At 35.6% G+C, this 22,673-nt stretch overlaps 1 protein-coding gene across 2 annotated transcripts in view; it reads left to right on the forward strand.

Moving 5' to 3' along the window:
- The window catches only part of GLRA3 (glycine receptor alpha 3), a 195,646-nt gene that overhangs the window by 142,123 nt on the left and 30,850 nt on the right, over positions 1-22,673 (forward strand). For both annotated transcript variants that reach the window (XM_015073143.3, XM_015073144.3), the window contains exons 6-7: positions 9,513-9,650; positions 16,934-17,148. In XM_015073143.3, the coding sequence (XP_014928629.1) occupies positions 9,513-9,650; positions 16,934-17,148 (353 nt within the window). The remainder of the gene's footprint in view (positions 1-9,512; positions 9,651-16,933; positions 17,149-22,673) is intronic.

Genomic DNA, 22,673 nt, shown 5'->3' on the forward strand with positions numbered 1-22,673 from the left:
ATATTGTCAGTCATACCTTCCCTTTGAATAAGTATTTCTTTTACATACTACTATAAGGTATTAAACAATATCCTTTTTCTTTTATTTTCCTGTAGTCTTTTGAACTGTTTTTTAAATAACCAAAGGTTATTTGATTTTTTTTTTTTTTAATGATAACATAATACATCTGAATGATGTCTTCAAAACCAGCACGTTTATACTGGGAAATTTGAACAAAAGAGACTGAAAAACAAAAACATGTTTTAGCCTCAACTGAACAATCCTTTCTTACTAGCGTTAACCAGTTTTGTCGTGACCCCTCTTCTTTCACTGTGTGTGTGTGTGTGTGTGTGTGTGTGTGTGTGTGCATATACACACACAGGCTATGTGTACGGTTATAAATGTTTCATGAACGTGTAATATAGCTGGGAATCTCAATTTCTAACTGACCCACCATGAGGTTTACACCAAAGTAGCTTCCATATCATATTGTTTGAGGGAACAAAAAGATTTTAGAACAAAGCCTGAAGGCTGAATAAATGAAGATAAGAACTGATTGGAAGGTATGGCTGAAACGTATCCCCGCAACAAAGGAAAACATCAAAGTATGATGATGCCAAGAGAACTGGATTTTACCAGCCTCAGATTTTATTGGGTGTGAAGGTACAGCCCCGCAGAGCCATGGTGAAACATCCTGAAGTGGAGGGTAGAAAGGGTTGAAAGTGGCGAAATGACGTCGGTTCATGTGGTCTTCCACTCATTTCTTCTCATTGCCATCAGGGCGCTAAAGCTCCTCCCTATTATCAGGGTAACCTATAACTTCTTAAAATGGGGACACTTAAAAGACTAAAGGAAAGGCACCACAGATATTGAAATTATTGTATTTTATAATATCTATTTATTAACTGACAGGTTTTTTAGAATGTTAATGGGTAAATTAAATAGTCCTAAACTATTTCTTTTTAAAATCTATCTTTTCTGAGGTGCCTAGGTGGCTCCATCAGTTGAGCGTCAGACTCTCGATTTCTGTTCAGGTCATGATCTCAGGGTCTGAAGATGGAGACCTACCTCTGGCTCTGCGTGGAACCTGCTTGAGATTTGCTCTCTTGCTCACTCTGCCCCGCCTCCACTTGTGCTGGTGCCCTCTCTCCCTCTCAAAATAATAATAGTAATAATTAATAAAGTATGTCTTTTCTAAATAAATATATGCATTTATATATTATGTATATTTGTTATATATATAAATGTATAACATATATATATATAAGTATATATATATTAAAGAGAAAACCAAAATAATTGGAATTCTCTTTAAAGTTGCAATTTTGGTATTAAATTTGAAAGTGTTAACACTATCAGTTGACCTTGCCATATAATATAATGATTTCAATGAGATAATATTCTCTATAGTTGAGGTAGCTACAATACTTGATAAAGTCAGAGCTTGATTTTATGTATTTTATATTGATATATGTAACTATTTAAGCCATTTATTTTTATAGATATTGTCTTTGTCTTGAATAAGAGGGGTTTTTATCAATCAATATGTGTTTTAGGACAAAATTCAGTCAAATTAATTGTTTCTACTTAGGAATCTTTTTTAATTTTTTGTCTAATTTAGATTTGGGTGTACATGTCTTCTCAATTCCATTTCCATTTCAATATAAGTTACCCAATTAAAAACAAGCAGTCTATCAATATAATCTTCCCATTCCAAAACACAGCTATCAAATTCCAATAAAAAAATAGTGCATATCATTTAAGATTTTATTATTTTTTCCTTTATATTATAGGGATTAATCTCAAGGTATTCCTGCATAGAAATTTATTTTTATAATTACCATTTCTAAAAGCTTCAAAATGCAAAATTTTAGTGTTCCATTCTTAAAATAATTTGATTAAATATTTCCGACTGATCTTAAACAACTGCAACCAAAATTTAGAGAACGTATTTATCAAAAGTTCAATACAATTGCAGAACATACACGATGATTTACAAAATACTTCTTCAAATGTTCATACTTCTTAAAAATTTCCCAGATAACAAGCAGTAAATAGAGAAGGCATGTTGTGCCATAATCAAATGTAATTTTTAATTCTACATCAGCTTTGTCAGATACAAGGAAGTATAGTTCAGGTGCTCTGTTCCAATAAAAAGTCATAAATGTTAATGACTACTGCTACTCTTTCATTGATAGAGTGTAAGAGTTTATGGATATAAAATAAATCATATATGCATCATAACTAATTCCAAAATGCCTCAGCTCCACAGATTTCTTTTTTTTTTTCTTTTAAGTTATGCTGTGCTCACCTTAAGTGCAACTAACATGTCTTACCGCACATCACTATTACAATTCCATTGACAGTATTCCCTATGCTGTACCTTTTATCCCTGTGACTTACTGGCTTTTTTACAACTGTGATGAATTCCAACAGAGATTTTATTCAGCTCTATCACAAGCAAGTGACATTTATTTTCAATGTTGAACTTTTTAAGTGAATTTAAGAGAGACTTCTCAATGGAATTTACAGTGACATTACATAGCTCATCTTCAACAAATGTAATTCCAAAAGCTTTACTTTGATTACAGAATTAGATTTAAAAATTAATTTAAAATTAATTTAACCAATTTTCTCTTTAAAGTAGGAAATGATACTGAAACAAGCCTCACATCATTTCATTGCTTGCAAATTTCCCATCATGCACTTTTCCAGGAAGAATTAAAATGAAAAAAGAGTCAAATTAATTCAGAAAAGCAACAGTTTGATATAAATAAAGACTTGGTTTCTATAATGTAATATGTAAATGCTTTCCCTACAAATGCACATATCAAATGATCATCTTTGGGCAGTGTTCTTGAAAGGACTGTATCTTTTGAAGTGGGTGCTGATGAGTTTTTAGCTCTGTGTTCCTGTGGCTTTTATGTGGACAGAGCTTTTGTGAATGTTAGATATAGACAATGTTTTATTGATGTTACACATTCATCATCAACTTTCTTGTAAAATAGAAATTTGTTGCTTAATTTTTCAATGAATATTGAACTTTCATTTCTTTTAGCCCATTCTGCTAAAAGGATTTATTGTGAAATGTAAGAGTGTTGCCAAATAATGAAATAAAGAAATGTTTGTAGGTTTCAAAGCATTCACTGCTCAGCTTTCACTTATAGTTTTGTAACTTATATCCATGACACTTGGATACTTTAACCCACCTTACAGATGTCATAGGTTTGTACACCAAGTGGGCAGCAGAAGGGGAAAGTTACACACTCTGCCCCCACTCAATTCAGGAGTCAGCATCCTCTGAAAGGAAGATGGTAGTTTCTTCGTTATGGGAAGGATTCAATAAAGACAGATGGACCATTCCAGATGTTTGCTGTTGTACAAATTTAATTTAATGTGAAACTATTAAAATAGTCCCATACTCTTATGCCATGGGAGAATCTAGAAGTAAAATTGAAGATCAGTCAAAGCAACAATGATGTATTTTAAAACAATGACTAATAATACCTAATCTAAAAATGAAAAATCTTGGGGCACATGGGTGGTTCAGTCAGTTAAGCATCTGACTCTTGATTTTGTCTCAGTCATGATCTCAGATTTGTATGATCAAGTCCTCCATACTCAGTGTGGAGCCTGCCTAAGATTCTCTCTCTCCCTCTGCCCCTCTCCCCCAATTGCACTCTCTCTCTCCCTATAAAATAAAATAAATAAATAAAATTTTAAAATGAAAAATCTAGAACAAATGCTCAGCCAAAGAGGATATGAGGAAAAAAACAAGTACTATAGGGCTGTCTTGACAAACCAAGATGTGTAATTTTAATATCATCATCCATAGGTAGGTGACTTTCAAACCTTTATCTTTGATCTTGACCTCATTTTCAGAACATATGTGAATGATTTCAACTATTTTCAACATATAAGTCAATGTTCAGACTTATGACCATCAACACCTGCATCTTCTGCTGGCATCTTAAACTCAAGGTACCCCAAAATAAGCTCTTCATATACAAGTACATACATAGGGGCACCCGGGTGGCTCAGTTGATTGAGCATCCAACTCTGGATATTGGCTCAGGTCATGATCCTGGGATAGTATGATCGAATCCCACATGGGGTTCTGCTCTGAGTGTGGAGCCTGCTTGAGATTTTCTCTCTCTCCCTCTGACCCTCTCTCCCTCTCACATGCTCTCTCGGTCTAAAATAAAATAAAAAAATAAAATACAAACACACACACACACACACACACACACACACACACACCCTTCCCTACCTCCTCCCTTATCTATTTCTGATTTAAATATTCAAATTCCTGATATATGCCATACACTATTTTAGGTACTTAAAAATATGCCCGTAACCAAAATGGAATAATCTCAGCTTTTATGAAGTTTCAGTTCTTGGAGGCTAGATAGAAAAATACTAAAAACTTGATGCATATATACAATGTCAAGTAGAGATAAGTTCTGTGGGAAAAGTGAACAGACTGTTTGGAAGAAAAGTATTTTATAAGATGGTCAGAGAAGGCTACTCTAATGACATGAAATATAAAGTAACGACTGTGGCATAGCTACCTTTCAGTTACTTAGACCTGAAACTTCGAAGTTTCCTCAACTTATTTTTCCCTAAATATATTTTTCATTAATCCCCAATGTTGACAAAACAAGCTGCTGAAATATTATCTCTGACTTATATTCCTTAAGGACCATTGGAAAAGAATGAGAGGTTTTTTTTCTTTGCCATCTCAAGAATGCAAACGACTTTTTAAAAATTTATTTTATTGTGGCAAGAACACTTAGCATGAGTTCTGCTCTCTTAAATTTTTAAGGATATATTATTGTTGACTGCAGGTACAATGGTGCACAGCAGATCTCTAGAACTTATTCAGCTTGCTTGACTAAAACTTCAGGCTGGTGGATTAGTAATTTTCATTTTCCCTTCACTCTCAGTCCCTATTTCACTCTTTTATTCAATTGATTTGACTACTTTATATACCTCATATAAGTGAAATCATGCAGTATTTGTTATTCTGTGACTAGCTTATTGCACCTAGCATAATATCATCAAGGTTCATCCGTGTTGTAGCAAAAATTGAAAATAGGAACCATACGATCCAGCAATTCTACTTCTATGGTTTTTTTCCAAAAGAATTAAAATCAGGATCTCAAAAAAAATATTAACACCACTATGTTTATTGCAGTACTATTCACAATAGCCAAGAAGTGGAAATAATGTAAATATCCATTGACAGATGAATGGATAAAAAAAGAAAAGTAGTATATACATACAATGAAACACTACTCAGCCCTTTAAAACAACAAAGATGCCTGGGTGGCTCAGTAGTTTAAGCGTTTGACTTTTGATTTCCACTCGGTCATGATTTCACGGTTTGTGAGTCGAGCCCCGAGTCAGGCTCCATGCTGACAGTGTGTAGCCTGCTTGGATTCTCTCCTCCCCCACCTCTCTCTGCCCCTTGCCCACCACTCTCTATCTCTCTCTCGAACTTTAAGTCTCGAACTTTAAATGTCTTTAAGTATCGCGTAAACAATTTTTCCAAGAGTCCAATTTTGACTTGAAAGTTCAACATCTATCATTGATGACAAATACTCTCAGCTATTTCCCTCAATATGATAGACTCACTTCCTTCGTTTTTGAGAAAATGGTTTGCCATAAATAATAACTATAGTTTACCAGCCTTTTTGTTTTTCAGGTAAAAATGATGTTTCACACACACACACACACACACACACATACACAAACACAACTGGTGTAACTGGCCGATCAGTCACCCCGGTACTCTTCCTTAGAAGAACCATCATAAAACAGTATGCAGCTGAAGTACTTTCTAGGTACTTAACATTTTAACACACAGGATATTAAAAGGGCTTTTACATAAGAGTCAAAATGTCATAAAATGATCATTGTTACTGCTTCATCAAGGATGGTAGACCCTCTTTAGAATTAGCATTGTTAGTACTACACTACAAGATGTGGCATTAAGAACACAATAGCCACGCAGGTAGTTTGTTGCCATTGTCTTTAATTATGCTAAAGCACCAGAAGTTTTACCCTCCATTGTTTCTTCACCATCCGATCCAGCGAATGTCAACACAAGGAAAAAGGTGAATGTCTTCTCATAATTATGGGAACCTTGAGAAACTCATGAATGGATCTTGCTAATGTTCCTACAGCCTAGTTTTTGTCATATCACTCCTCCGCTCGTGAGATTCCAATTGTTCATCATTGCCCACAGGGAATGTTAAAAAATCAAAGCTCTCAACCTGGAAGTTAAAATGCACACTCTCTTACGTTAATTTATCTTTTCATTCCATATCGCCTTCGTGCAAACTGGCTCTAGAACAAACGAAGCTATTTCTATTTCTATTACAAACCCTGGGAGTTTGCAGTTTCCCTCAACTAATTATACCATTCTCTGTGCCTGAGGGCCTTATTTTTTCTCACATTCTTTATATGAAGCACGTCTTTTTTTCAAGGTCCAACTCAAATGAGGCCTAAGTGGCTATCATAGATCCCCCTTCTGAATGCACTCAGCACTCTGTACCTCTCTCCTGCCATTTACGTTCTACCCTGTGATAACACCTCACCATCCCTGCAGCCTAGGAGGATGTCTGACACACAGTTGGTGCTCGGTAAATACTTGAACGTTTGGTTGCATTGAACCATTTGTGCACGTGTTTCACTGCAGCTACCATATGGGATTGTTGGCTGAAATTAGGGTTAATGTCTCTGTTCCCTGAATAGAGTATTTCTTGTTGTGAAGTTCATTATGATACAAGGCAATTCACCTCACCACCTTGATCTCATTAGTCAATCCTATTCTCCTTAACATTCTCAAGCTTATATCAAGATCTCCCAAACAAGAGCATAAGAATGTTACAACACTTTGAACTGTGGAAAAGAGTATTGATTTTTTTTTAAGTCACATTTGAAGGTTTATTGAGACAAAATTACCATTTAGTTATCTTCCTTGGACATCCGAGTAAATTTCTCAGAACAAAAGAATTACCCCCATCCATGCCATCCGACTATTATCTTTCTGGTTTCAAGCAGATATTTTAGGGACCATAAGGAGCTAGCATATTTTGATTATGAGTTTCCCATACCTAAGTCACTTGTGTGGGCAATTGTCTAACATAAGGAAGCTAAAAATTCTGCCTATAAATGGCATTAGAGACCACAGCTTGCTTTGAGGAAATCTCAGAGAGCTCGTTTCTTTTCACAGAAGACCCCAAGAAAAACTTAGAATGTAAAAACAAAATGAAGTTTCTCCATTGGTCTGTCTAAATTGGTATGAAATCTCACATATTTTGTCTTAGTCATTGCAGGTATGGGAGAATATGGCACATGTCTTACCTGGAAGCAGATAAGCAGTGGTGCCTGTATTAATATCTTTTTTTAATGTCTTTTTTTAAAATTTACTGTGAGAGAGAAAGCGTGCAAGGAGAGATGGGCAGAGAGATAGGGAGAGAGAGAATCCCAAGCAGGCTCCGTGCTATCAGCACAGAGCCCCAAATGGGGCTCGATCTCACAAGCCGCGAGACCATGCATGACCAGAGGGGAATTCAAGAGTCAGATTCTTAATCCACTGAGCCACCCAGCCACCCCTGTTTTATTACCTTTGATCTTTAAGAAATTGCATGTATTTTCTCTCTGAGTAAAATGGTATTTATAATGGATATATCAGAGGGCTTATGAATATAAGGAAGAGCCTTTTAATCACTAGTAACCAAATCATTAATTGCGAGGTTCAGTGAAATGTATTACAGTTAAAGCAAATCAAGCGTAGCCCTGTAGGTTCCCATATCTGCTCTGAAACCAGAATTCAGACATGCACCTTCACTCTAGGTGACTTTCCAACAGCTAGCAAATAGTTCTCGCTCCATAAGGAGCCATCACACTGATGACACTGTGCTAAAACTTCGACAGCAGACTCCCGCAAAGTCCAGAGAGATCCTATCTCTAATCAATGATGCTCTCACTACTACCATCCCCACCACCAGTGGAGTATATTCTACTAGATATGCCCAAGGGTTAGGTGCATGCAGTTGAACCTCTGACTCCAGATTCTGCTCTTTCCGGAAGGTTCTTTTCCAGGTATTGTGGGAGAAGGGAGGATGATCAGTTCCCTTCCGTACACATTGCTCTGTCCAGCCAAATCTGCTCCATACCAGTTGTTCCTAATCACTCAACAGCTTCTTCCCTACAACACCAGCTCATTTCCAGGATAGCTTGTTTGGGACAATTTCCCTTGCTTGCTGGTTCATGGATTTAGAGCTCCTGCTTCCTTTATCGCCCACTTGACTTAGCTCAGAAGCCAGATCCTATGTCCTCTCTCTACCTCCATGGTAGCAGTCTTCCTCCAAAAGCTCCATTCACTTTTTGTCTTTAAGTGTATGTTTCAGCAGCTTCTCATTCAGAACAGGGGGAAGATGAAATCCTTCTTTTCTTAGGTGCCACTCCTATATAAATATGAATTTTTCATTTACTAAAAGATGCTGACTTATTACAAAATATATTGGTTAATTCTGTCCTGAATTCACCGATAGTATGTGCAAGAGTTTCCTCCTCCACAAACTGTCTCACATGGATTTTCTTTGTACTCTGAGTTTCTCTGAATAGCTGGCATTTCTATTTAAAATACCGTTTTGTTCATTTTGGGATTTGGAATGTAGAAGCAAATGCCATCACCTAAAATAGTTAATGATTAAATCAAGAAAGCTAGAAGGCTTGTGGTGCCTGGGTGGCTCAGTCACCTAAGCATCCAACTCTTGATCTTGGCCCAGGTCATGATCTCATGGTTCATGAGTTTGAGCCCCATGTCGGGCTCTGCACTGACAATGTTCAGAGCCTGCTTGGGATTCTCTCTCTCTCTTTCTCTCAGTCACTTCCCATCTCGTGTTTTCCTCTGTATTTCTCTCTTGCTCTCTCTTTCTGAAGATAAATAAACAAATAAACAGAAAGAAAGAAAAGAAAGAAAGAAAGAAAGAAAGAAAGAAAGAAAGAAAGAAAGAAGAAAGAAAGAAAGAAAGAAGAGGAAGAAAGAAAAAAGAAAGAGAGAGAGAGAAAAAGAAAGATATAAGCCTTGATATTTTCCCCCATAGATATTACAGTTTAGGCCTTTTCCTAATCAGTAACAATTTCAGTTTTTGTTGAAAGAGTCCTGAGTACTTTGAGAGGTGAGGAGATATCTAATGGAGTGGAACCAAAATGAACTGTTGTAATAATTCTGTTGTGGCCCATTCCAAGGAAACAATGGATATGCATGTCCTTTGAAGTTTCTATATGCCATGTCATGGTTTTTATTAACCTACTATGTTTTCTCACATTATTTGGTGAGTATTCTATGAGAATAGATTTCAACAGACTTTGGTGAGATGAAACTGTCAGTCTATCGAGTTAAGATGACACTGGTCTTCCCACCCTATGTGAAATGTACAAGTTTTTTGTTTTTTTTTTAATTTTATTTCTTTGAATGTGCTTTTATGCTATTAATATGTTTATTATGTTTTACCTAGTTGGGTACACAATGAATGATCTCATTTTTGAATGGCAAGATGAGGCGCCTGTACAAGTGGCCGAAGGACTCACTTTGCCCCAGTTTCTGCTGAAAGAAGAGAAAGATTTACGATACTGCACTAAACATTACAACACAGGTAGGGTTTGAGCATTCTTTATTATGCTTGTGACTTCTGGTTTTATGATGTTCAATATTTCTTAATTATAGTGGTAGATTAATTATTTTAACTATTTATAGCTCAGTATTTTTCATAGTGACAGCAGAAAACAAATGCATGTGAAATTTACGAATACTTCAACTCAATGCATGTTGTTATATAACAGATTCGTATAGGATCAAAGAAATGCTCAATTATATCTATTTTTTTCTTTTGCAAAAAGCCCATAGTTCGGTCTAAACGATGTTTCAAAAAAAAAAGTTCCTTTAATTTCTATGTGAACAATAAAATGTACTTTCTAGCTCTTCTTGGACAATATACGTTGTGTTTGATGACAAAATGAAAGAAATTGCTTTTTTTTTTTTTTAAAGCTTCATTTGCCTAAACCTCTCTTTTGGCTACAGTTTTATGCATTTCAATTACTGTTACCTAAGCACCTACTACTTACACTGACACAGCAGCCTTTTGCCTTTGAGGATAGATACATGTTTTTAACTTTAAATTTTTAAAATATTTATTTATTTTTGAGAGAGAGAGAGAGAGAGAGAGAGAGAGTGAGCAGGGGAGAGGCAGAGAGAGAGAGAGACACACACAGAATCTGAAGCAGGCTCCAGGCTCTGAGCTGTCAGCACAGAGTCCCACACGGGGCTGGAACTCAGGAACCGGGAGATCATGACCTGAGTGGAAGTCGGATACCCAAGCAACTGAGCCACCCAGGCGACCCAAGATTTTGTTTTTAACACCAAGGATTGATATATTTGCACATTCATGAGATCTGTTCTCTTCTCTCAATCAGTACGGACTATTCCCATAATATTTATTCTTGCTGCCTAAACTATTCCTACAAATTCTGTTAAACCACCCACAAGTGAGTCATCACTTCAGTGCGGTTAGTCCACAGCCTCCCACTGGCATCAGCTGCTGCTCTTATTATTTCCTTACAGTAACTATGATTCCTCTTTGGCTCATCGATTGCCAGTACTGTGACCTGACCTTTCACTCTACAAGGTCTTCAATCTCTTTTATCTCTTTAATCAATTCATAGTACCTGGTGAAAAAGTCACTGCTGTTTTCTTAGCCCAGGGATGAGGCTGATATTTAATTTAATGGGGAGTTCAAGGTTAAGATCTCAACCCAAAGATAAAGGGCAAGCAGGTCAATACCAGGGTCCTGGCTCAACTCTCCAGGGGCAGTCACAGTGACAAGCAAATTTTAGAGAGATGCTAAGAAGCTACTAGAGTTGGTATAAGCTGGTGGACTGGTTTCCTAGGGCTGCTGTAACAAAATGCCACAAACTTGGGGTCTCCCCAAGACTCTCTTCTACGTCTCCCCTTACTCTATGAGTTGGCCACAGTGGCTTGCTTTCTTACGTACACCCACCGATTCCTGCTTTGGGTCCTTTGTATTTGCTCTTCCTTCTGTACATGCTCTTCTATACTTACATACGTACTTCTCTACGTACATTCTTCTACACACACAAACATACTGTTTCCCCAAATTGTCCCAAACTTAATACTCTCACATAGTTCCGGACTGCTCAAATGACTCCATAACAAGCATATGCTAAATGCCCAAATGCCCCCTTCCACTTACTGCTTTCACTGCCTAAAATTTTATCTTTAATTTCTATGCTTACTTATGTATTGTTTCCTTCATTACCAAAAGTTTTTAAAGCCAAGGATTATATATAGTCCATTTCTGTGTTTCCTCAGTCTGCTGAAGTATGAAGATACTCAACAAGTATTTGTTGAGTAAAATAGTAAATAAAAAGTGGATTTGAACATGGAGAATTTGTCTGTACATGTGAGAATATTACAATCTTTTCCTGGGAGGGGCAGATTTACTCTAAACAGGAAACTTTCCCTTTAGCTCTGTATCGGCAAGCAGGCTTTTTTTTCCCCTCCAGTTGTGTTGAGGTATAATTGACATAAAATAATAGGTTAATCAGCGTACAGCATGCTGATTTAATATATGTATACACTGTTAAAGGATTTCCCCTATCAAGTTAGTTAATACACCCATCTCTTCACATACTTACCTTTTGTGTATGTGAAAATATTTACATTCTACTCTCCTAGCAAATTTCAATTATACAGCAGTGTTATCAACTCTAGTTGCCATGTTATCTAGATCCTCAGACCTTGTTCATCTTGTAACAAAGGAATTGTTTTTTTAAACAACTCTATTGAGGGGCTCCTGGGTGGCTCTCAGTTGGTTAAGCATCTGACTCTTGATTTCAGATCAGGTCATGATCTCACTGTTGGTGAGACAGAGCCCTGTGGCCTCTGCACTGACAGTGTGGAACCCGCTTGGGAATCACTCTCTCTCCCTCTCTTTGCCCCTCTCTCACTTGCACTTTTGCACTCTTTCTCTCTCTTTCAAAATAAATAAATAAACATTTAAAACAATGCAATAATTCAATTGAGATATAATTGAGGTACTATAAAATTCATTTGTTTAAGGAACACAGCTCAGTGATTTTTAGTATATTTACAGAGGTGTGTGACCATCACCATATCTCAGAACATTTTATCACCTAAAAAAAATAAACCTCATAACCATTAGCACTCCTTCCCATCCAGCAGCCCTAGGTAATCAGTAGTCAACTTTCTGTCTCTATAGCTTTATATTTTCTGCATGTTTTATATAAATGGAATCATATGTGGTCTTTGTGATGGTCTTTTTTCACTTAGAAGAATGTTTTTGAGATTCGTCCCCATGGTAGCATATTTCCATACTTCATTCCTTTTTATTCCCAAATAGTACTCTATTATATGGATATACCTCATTTGTTTTTTTTTATTCACTCACCAGTTGGTAGACATTGGGAGTGTTTCCAACTTATGAGCCACTTATGAACACTCATATACATATTTTGGGGTGGATCTATGTCATATCTCTTGGGTATATAATTAGGAGTGGAAAGTTGGATCATGTGGTAAATCTATGTTTAACATTTTAAAGAACTGCCAGTCTGTTTTTCAAAGTATTCACACCATTTTACAACCCTTCCATCAATCAGTGAAGGTTCCAGTTTCTCCACATCCTAACCAACCCTTGTTATTGTTCATCTCTTTTATTATAGCCATTTTAGTGGGTGAAACAATATCTCATTGTGGTTTTGATTTACATTTCTTTAATGGGTAATGATGAAAATCTTTGCATGTGCTTTTTTTGAATGTTTATTTATTTTTGAGAGAGAGAGAGAGAGAGAGAGAGAGAGCAAGGGAGGGGCAGAGAGAGAGGAAGAGGATCCAAAGCAGGCTCTGTGCTGTCATCCCAGAACCCTATGTGGTGGGACTTGAACTCATGAACCTGAGATTGTGACCTGAGCTGAAATCTGACACTTAAGCACTTAATAGACCGAGCCATCCTGGGTCCCCTTTTCATGTGCTTATTGATATTTGCATATCTTCTTTGGAAAAAGATGTTTATTCAATTTTCTTACCTATTTTCTGATTCAGTTATTTCTCTTTTTTAGTATTGACTTACATATGCTTTTTCCCAGTCAGTAGATTGTCTTTTCACTTTCTTAATTGTGTCATTTGAAGCCCCAAAACCTTTAATTTTGAGGAAGCCAAATTTATCACTTTTTTTTTCTTTTATTTCTTGTGATTTTGGTATTGTATTTAAAAAAAAATATTGCTTAACCCAAGGCTATAAAGATTTACCCCATGCCTTCTTCTAAGAATTTTGTAGTTTTAGAATTTGCATATAGGTCTATGATCCATTTTGAATAGTATGAGATGGGGTAGATGTTCATTCTTTTGCATGTGAACACAAAGTTCTCCCTGTACATCTATTGAAAAGACTGATATTTCGCTATAGAATAGCTTTAGTCCTTTGCTGAAAATCAGTTGACCATAAATGATCATTTCTGGACTTCAGCTCTATTCCAGTGATCTGCATATCTATATGAGATGACCATGTTTTGTAGTTATTCTAGATTTGTAGCAAGCCTTGAAATGGGGAAATGTGAGTCCTCCAAATTTGTTCTTTTTTCCCCTGAAGGCTGTATTGGTTGGTTATTCTAGGTCCCTTGCATTTCCATACTAATTTTAGAATCAGCTTGTAAATTTCTGCATAAAGGCAGTTGATATTTTGAGAGAGATTGAAATGAATTTGTAGAGCAACTTGGGAAGTATTTTGATTTAGCCATATTTAGTGTTTTAATTAATGACTACAGAATGACTTTCCATTTGTTCCAATTTTCTTTAATTTTGTTCAGCTATGTTTTGTATTTCTTTAGTGTGGAAGCCTTGCACTTCTTTCATTAAATTTACTTATTAGTATTTTATTTTATGTGGTTCTATTATAAATGGAATTGGTTTTTTTTAATTTGATTTTTTATTGTTTATTGCTAGTGTTGAGAAACACAACTGATTTTTGTATAGTGATGGTATATCTTATAACCTTGCTGAACTCAGCAGTTCAACTAGATTTTTAGTGAATTCTCTAGGATTTCCCACATGCAAGGTAATATCTCCTGCTTATAGAGATACTTTTAGTACTTCCTTTTCAATCTGAATGCCTTTTTCTTATTTGTTGGCCTAATTATCGTGGCTAGAACCTCTCACTACAATGCTTAATAGATGTGGCAAGAGAAGAGATTCTTGCCTTGTTCCAGAATTTAGTAGGAAAGCACTCAGCTTTTCACCATTAAGTATGGTATTAGCTGTAAGTTTTTCATAGAAGCCTTTTATCAGGTTGAGGAAATTCCCTTCTGTTTCTAGTTTGTTGTATTTGTTATGAAAGACTGTTGGATTTTTCACAAAGTTTTACTTCTGTTGAGATGATCTTTTAGTTTTGGTTTTTGTTCTATTAATATAGTGTATTACATTGACTTTAAGGCTAAGCCAACTTGCTTTCATTCCATAATTGTAGTTGGTTACGGTGTATAGCTCTTTTCATATGTTGCTAGATTCAGTTTGCTAGTATTTTTCTGGTTTTCTTGCATTTATATTCATAAGAGATATTGGCTGTATACATTTTTTTCCTGGGATGTCTTTATCTGGTTTTTCTATCAGGGTAATACTCACCTCATTGAATGAATTAGGAAGTATTCCCTTCTGTCTATTTCCTGGAAGAGTTTATGTAAGATTGTTTTTCATTTGTCTTTAAATGTTTAACAGAATTCACCAGTGAAGCTTTCTGGTCTTTAGTTTTCCCTTGTGTGAAGTTTTAAAATGACTAATTCAACCTCTACTTTTTATAGGCCTATTCAGATTTCTATTTCTTCTTGAATCAGTTTCAGTAATATGTGTCATTCTATATATTTGTACATTTCATCGCTTGTTGGTATACAGTTATTCCTAGTAATTTTTATAATCCTTTTAATTTCTCCAAGTAGCAATATCCTCTCTTTAATACCTGCTTTTAATAACTTTTTTGTTTGATCCATCTCAGCCAGGATATTTTAATTGCAAATTAAAGACAACCCAAATAAAAAGTTCAACTGCCATAAAATAGTCAACCTTGTGCCCATTTTTATATTGGATTATTTGCCTTTTTATCATTGAATTGCAATGATTCTTTACATTTTCTCTAGGGTTTTTTTTTTTGAAGAAAAATTGAGACTAGAATGCATTTTTTTTACTTTGTAACTAAAAAATGAATCAATCAAAATAAATTTTGAATCACTTACAAGAAATAAAATTTAAGCCTTAAAAGTAAAATAATTAAATAACTAATAATAAAATAAAATGATAGTCAAAATATAAATGTACTTAAAGAAGCTCCAGTGCTTGTATCAGAATTTGTATAACTTGTTCATTTTTCTCTCTAGAACCACACATACACATGTGGTATACATGTGTGTATTTTTATTTATTATCAATTAATTTATTATTAATTATATCATGAGATTACTTGGATTATTAATAGTGATAACAAGAAAATGTCTGTTATTCTTACCCTATTTCATTATTTAACTCTTTATATTTTAATATAATCTTAATTTTTTTTATGTTTATTTCTGCAAGAGACAGAGCGCAAGTGGGGGAGGGGTAGAGAGAGAGGGAGACACAGAATCCGAAGTAGACTCCAGGCTCTAAGCTGTCAGCACAGAGCCCATATGTTTTAATATAATCTTAAAAATCTAAATTTATTTTTATATATTTCAAGAATTTCTGGGCATTCTGTATGTAGTTGATAAATTGATGAAAGGAACATAGATAGCTTGCATGTATGTTTCTGATCACTAAACACTAAAGAGTGGAATCTAACTTCCCCAGAGTTTCTGAAACTTTGTTAGGGATTTTAAGCTCTGAAATCTCATCCATCCTTTCATCTAGCAACTGTCCCATGCATCACAGTAGCACGTGGCTCAAGCCACATTTCTAGAAATTTTGCACTGAAACTTATTTAAGAATACACTACTAATTTTCTTGGATGTGCTCTGTGATTCTCTTTCACAACTGGATCAGAGAATGTCACTTAAAAAAAGGTCAGCGTGTTAACTCACTGACCTTAATAAAACCAAGAATTTGGTTATTCAGATAAACAGTTATTTTAGGGAAAGATAACATGGTAATAGCACGAAGAACTATAGTCCAAGGGTAAGCAGAGATAACAACAAAATGGTTAACTAAGACATAATTAATTCCTCTATTAGTTACTTACCATAATAGAGACACATGTCGTAAATATATAGAGCAAATATATCTCAGGTTATTTTAGTGTGTTTTTAAATTATGCTCAAATTTATTGATGGAAAATAACATGTTTTGCTCTTCTTTGCATTAATAGTTTCCAAATTATTAATGCATAATTTATATAAATTACATTTAAGGAAGTATTTATCTTCAACTGAATTTTTCCGTTAGCACTTACTTTAAAGTAAATGTAAAGGCCTCTGGACCAAATAGCACCTGGCTCTAAATAAGTACTAAACAGACCCATCAATGAGTAAAGAAGGTTTTTATGTAATAGACACACACTTCTCCTGTATTATCTCAGAAACAATTGCTAGAATCAAGTGAAATAATAGATGTTTCAGTACTTTCAAAGTAGGAAGTGCTAATCAAATGTGAAGTAATAAGATTACAAACTATTTCCTGGTAAGTATACTCTCATGTTGCTTCCAGATGCTTACAGAACAAGAAGAAAACTACATTTTCAGAAACCAATTTGCATATATGATTTAGAATCCCTTCTCACTGTCATGGAAAATTTTAGGACAGAATATAAAAAAAAATGTGACATTTGATACCGTGCAAAGACCTATTTTTACCAATTGCTGCATTTATTTTACAACCAACTAGGCAAATTTACATGTATAGAAGTGCGATTCCATCTTGAACGACAAATGGGATACTATCTGATCCAGATGTACATTCCCAGTCTCCTGATCGTGATTCTATCCTGGGTTTCATTCTGGATCAATATGGATGCTGCTCCAGCCAGGGTAGCCTTGGGAATAACTACTGTTCTGACTATGACCACACAGAGTTCAGGATCTCGAGCGTCCTTACCAAAGGTAAGTGTGCTAAATGGACATACACATACATTTGCACAAATATTTGTAGACAGAAAATATTTTTACATTAGAAAATTCACATAGATACAATTGCCAGCTTTCGTCATTTCTTTTTCAACAGGATGTAGTATTGATTACTAATTTTTAAGGTAATACATAACCAAGGAAAAAAACTTGTAAATCACAGAAATAGATGAGGAAGATTTCTGTAAACCAATGATATCTTCCTTTGCAGTTGTGTTATAATCCCCAGTTATTTAAATATCAGTAATACTCTTATACATTGTGGAATTTTTTAATCTATAGATTTTTAAACATTTAGAGATCTATAAAACATGTGTGTAAGTTAAATCTACACAGTAACTTTACTTGGTGGCCCAATACTCCATTGCATGGATGTGCTGCTATAGTAATATGCTTACTATTAGGACTGACACAATAATGAACTTTAATATGATGAACATTATATTCATGAATATGTATGTGTGTGTGGTATGTATGTGTATGTATATGTATATATGTGTGTGTGTGTGTGTGTGTGTGTGTGTGTGTGTATGGCTTTACATATACTTTGCACTTCTCCTTAGTATAAATTCTTAGAACTGGATTCACTGTACTAATAGCTGTACGTATTGATATGTATTGCCAAATGTATCTCAAGAAAAATCCACGGCAGTTACTCCTACAAGTATTGTATGAGGGCACCCATAGTGCTATATGTAGCATTTATTATTTTTGTGGGTTTTTTTTTTCTCCTCTGGCTTTTAAGTTGCCATAGGTCAATAAAAAGGAAAGCTTATCTAATATGATTTTAGTCCATGCTGAGCTGCCAGAATTAAAATAAACTGTTCTCTCTATGAAGTTTATAAAAGAACCCAATATTTCCTTTTACAACATATGCTGAAATAAAACATAGGAAGCTTTTTTAATCCATTTAGCAAAATAGCAATAGAAAATTATTTTCCTCTCCTAAATGACTTCTAAGAAAAATTTCTAGTATCTAAATTAAGTAATCCTGTCTAGCTTCCAACAAGCTTCACTATTATTTTCATTACGATCATAGAGATGTAATAGAATATAGTAGCTTTTCTTGTGCATTTGATGCTATCTATCTGCAATGCCAAGCAAATTATAAATCTACGGTTACGGCTTCCTTAACTCTTACTGAATCACATTGTATGATTCAATTTATTAGATTAAAATGCCTAAATAAATAAAAGCTGATGGCAGGACATTTTATCACTAAAATGTTACTTCATATAGGAAGAACTTGACATTTAACAATGCTCACACTGCCTAGATAAAATTTAATGGTTGTCTTTCAAAATAGAGTCTACTTTTATTGACAGTTAATTGAATTTTCAAAATGATTCACATCAACTAGTGCTTTATAAAATATTGTTCAAGTGAAAATTATAAGTCTGCTTATAAGATTAAGTTAATAAGTCTCAATGATTATTTATATAGGTATAAATGTCTCAAGGGCTCTGATTAAAATAGTTGAAGTCCTATAGTCAATTTGTAAAGGAAATTGCCAGTTTACTCAGTGATTTTCTTCATGAGCTAAACAAAAATGAAAGCACATTCATTCTGTAAGTTGTCAACTAGAAAGAAGAGAACAAAATGCTCCATTTCAGAAAGCAACAGCTTCTATGAAACACAGTATAAAGACATTTGAATACAGACGTTGAGGCAGAATTGGGAGAGCATGAAGGTCTGAGTGGAAGAAACAGAAATAAAGAAAGCAACAATTTTTTTTTTAAAACAAAAGAATAGAGACACAAGTTTTTTTTTTTAATTTTTTTTTAACTATTTATTTTTGAGACAGAGAGAGACAGAGCATGAACGGGGGAGGGACAGAGAGAGAGAGGGAGACACAGAATCAGAAGCAGGCTCCAGGCTCTGAGCCATCAGCCCAGAGCCCGACGCAGGGCTCGAACTCACGGACCGCGAGATCGTGACCTGAGCCGAAGTCGGATGCCCAACCGACTGAGCCACCCAGGCGCCCCCAGACACAAGTTTTTTCAAAAAGAAAGAAAATCTTGGGATGTCTTTATACTTTTTCTTAAGATATAAGAAATATTTTTTAAAAAAATCATTAATTTCACTATGATCTCAGGGAAGGAATAAATTTTCAATTATGAGTTAATTATATACATAAATGTATACAAAGCCTTTACATCTCTTAAATCATAGAAACAATGACCACAATGGAAATGTGATAACAGATTTAATTCCAACCCACAAAAAAATAATTGATTAGCAAAGTAATATCTTAAGAGAAAGTGACCGTATCATTTTAGGCTTTGTGATAGTTAAGGAATGGGAGGTTGAACATATTGTTATTATTTTTTTAAGTTTATTAATTTATTTTGAGAGACAGAGAGAGAGAGAAAGAGAGAGAGTGAGAAAGAGCACATGTGAGGAAAAGAGAGAAGGAGAGAGAGTCCCAAGTCTGATGTGTTGCTCAAATTCATGGACAGTGAGATCATGACCTGAGCCCAAATCAAGAATCAGATGCTTAACTGACTGACTCACCTAGGTGCCCCAGAACATATTCAGTTATGTATATTAGAATTCAGGAAGGGAAGCACTGATGATCCAGGATAAACAACAAGAATTAACCTATTCGAAGAGATCATTCAAAAGAGGAGAAAATCTCTTGAAAAATGAAATTTTTATCCTGTGATTTTGGGGTGCTAGAAAGACAAGAGGTGAGGGCCCACACTTGCCTTTGGGAACAGATGACTAAATCCTACACCTTAAGGCCTGCTATATTCTCAACCTCACAAAAGAACCTTCAAGATGTCTAAAAATCTTGCCACTGAAATATCCACCATTCTCCTACTGACAAAATCTAGGAAGTAGGAAAACAAAATTAAATTCAGGAAACCAATAGAAGATTATCAGACAGAAGAGGAAGAAACAATAAATCATTAATTTATGGTAATTGCTTGGTGTTTTGTCCAGGCTGTGTGCCAATGCATCTCCTGCAGGATACGAAGGAGCTTGGAAATCAGTCAAGTAAGGGTCAGGGTAGAAAATTGGAAAGTCTCAAAGGATATACCTTAGCCAGCACCTTGAGAACTGCAGAGCTGAAAAGATTCCTCTCTGATATTTCCTGTTGCATTGCCCTCCACAGTGTCATAAGAAATCAAGCATGTAATAGTACAAAGCAAAAAGACCCCTGTGATTCATTTCTTGGAATGTGGAACTATATGGAGTTTCTGCAGGGCCTACATTAGGTGACAAGAAGAGGGTGACAATACAGCCTATTGCCAGCAATCCAGCAATTTTATAAAGTTGTATAACTTTAGGGACACTCTTTAACACTGTGTGCTTGGAGAAGAATGAGCGAGGGGAAAAAATGGTGATGACCATGGAGCCACGTCATGGACGGTCTTATAAACCTTAATGAAGATCAGGTTTATTTTTAGTGGATTTTGGAGGGATTTTAATGACAGCAGTAATCATTCTGACTTTTATTTGAAGATCAGATAGAAAGGGTAGAAGTGGAAGCAGAGAAACTCCAAACAAACAATTGTAGTCTAGAGCAGGTGATGGTCTGGCTAGACTGGTAGCCATAGAGGTGGAGAGTAGCGGATGTATTTAGAAAGAGGTAAGTGTTTTAAAGAAAAATGTATTTGGAAGTGAAATACATTATGACAGGGGACACTCAGGCCTCAGACTTCAGGGAGTAAACCTATAGCTGGATAGGGAAGCAGAATAGAGATGATTTTGCTAAGAAAGAAAGAAAGCCCAGAAAGAAGGGAAAAAGATGTATTTGTGGTTGGCCCTCCTCCTCCAGTTGGAAATAAACCTGAATAGTCAGTCGTCTTTTTCTTTTCTTTTCCCAGGGCCATCTCCCCACCATCCTCTCTCTCTCTCTCTCTCTCTCTCTCTCTCTCTCTCTCACACACACACACACACACAGAATAGATTAGACAGCTGAATTAAAGGCAAGACCCACTCACCTTAAAACTTTACTCCCAAACTCTGAGATCTCAACATTTTGTGATTTTTTTTTTTTTTTTTACATTTAGAAAAACAATCTTCCCAGGAGACTCAGGTTTAATCAGAGGTGAAAGAGAAGATGGTAAAAATCATTTAATTAGTTCTGAGTATATATTTGATTTATACTAATACCTAGTTAAAATCTTGGCACTGAGGGAATTATATTTTTTATGATGTCTAGAGATGGATCAGAATAGAGAAAATTGGTAGAAGGGACAAAATATAATTTTAATTTGGAAATTATGGGTTCTAGCAAGATTCTGCACGAGGGAATTCTGGGAAGATCTCAGCTATATAGCACTATCACATACATCTTACCCTTTCTTTCCTGCTTTCAAAGATCAGTTATTTCTTCTTCAAATCCTACTCCTATCCCTTTTTCATTCTCTTTCATTGGGACCAGCAAAGGTCCAGCTTTGTTACATGTTTTCTGTTTTATATCATCTGCAGAAGTACACAAATATTACCATGCACACCCTAGATTAGTCTTTTAAAAATGAGTTTCAAACTTATTGTAATAACAGAGAATATTTAAAGATAACATGCTGAACAGACAGATGTATGTGCATGTGCCCCCCCAACCCCCCCACACACACCCAGACACAAGCTTGGCAGAGGCCAGAGAAGCTCTAGACTCCAACTTCATCCAAACCCTAGCTCTTAACACAATATAGTCTCAGAACCCAAAACCATTTCAGTAAAGTTGCAGTTATTCCGTATAACAACCAATCCCCAAGTCTCAATGGTTTACCACATTTATTCTTGCTCACAGCCTTGTTAGCTGCCTGTGAGCAGCTCTCTTCTGGGTTTGTCTGAGATTGGCTGACTTGGGGGGACTTGGATCTAGGCTGTGGAGTAGGTTCTGTTCCCTGTGTCTCCCCATTTTGGGAGTGTAGGTGTGGGTAGCATGTTCTTTTCACGGAGGAGTGTAGGAAAGCAGGAAGGCAAGCAGGAACTTGCAGTGCTTTTGCTCAGAACCGACACAGAGTGACTTCTGTTCTCATTTTGTAAGTCATACCAGGTTTCATAGCCAAACCCAAGTCAAGGGGAGTGGGGAATGGACTCCACCCACGGGGTAACCTTGAACAGGAAAGGAGAAGAAAAGGATTGTCAAGAAATCATCTTATCTACCTTAGGGACAATGGTTTGTTAAAACTGTCTGTCTCCTTTCCTAGACCTGACTCTGCCATATTAGTAAATACTCAAGAAAACAAGGGGAGAAAATGGAATGGGGAGAGGAAAGAGTGAGGAGTTCCTGGAAGATTCTATGCCACTCTGCCCTCACCACTATGGACATGTCATTTGGAGCAGAGCTACTAAATGTTAGAAAATAAGAAACACTAGAAATTTCAAAGGTGGACTGTCAATTAAATATTTCACACAAGCTCAGAAGCCTGTAGGCTTTGAAAATCTCAAATTCTGCACTAAAAGCTGTTTATCTCAAATAATTTCTTTTTGCTTTTTTTCCCCCAATTTGGGAAAACCATCAGAAGTAAATTTTTGAGAGAACA

This window comes from Acinonyx jubatus, chromosome B1 (genome assembly GCF_027475565.1).
Source record: "Acinonyx jubatus isolate Ajub_Pintada_27869175 chromosome B1, VMU_Ajub_asm_v1.0, whole genome shotgun sequence".
Lineage (NCBI taxonomy): Eukaryota > Metazoa > Chordata > Mammalia > Carnivora > Felidae > Acinonyx > Acinonyx jubatus.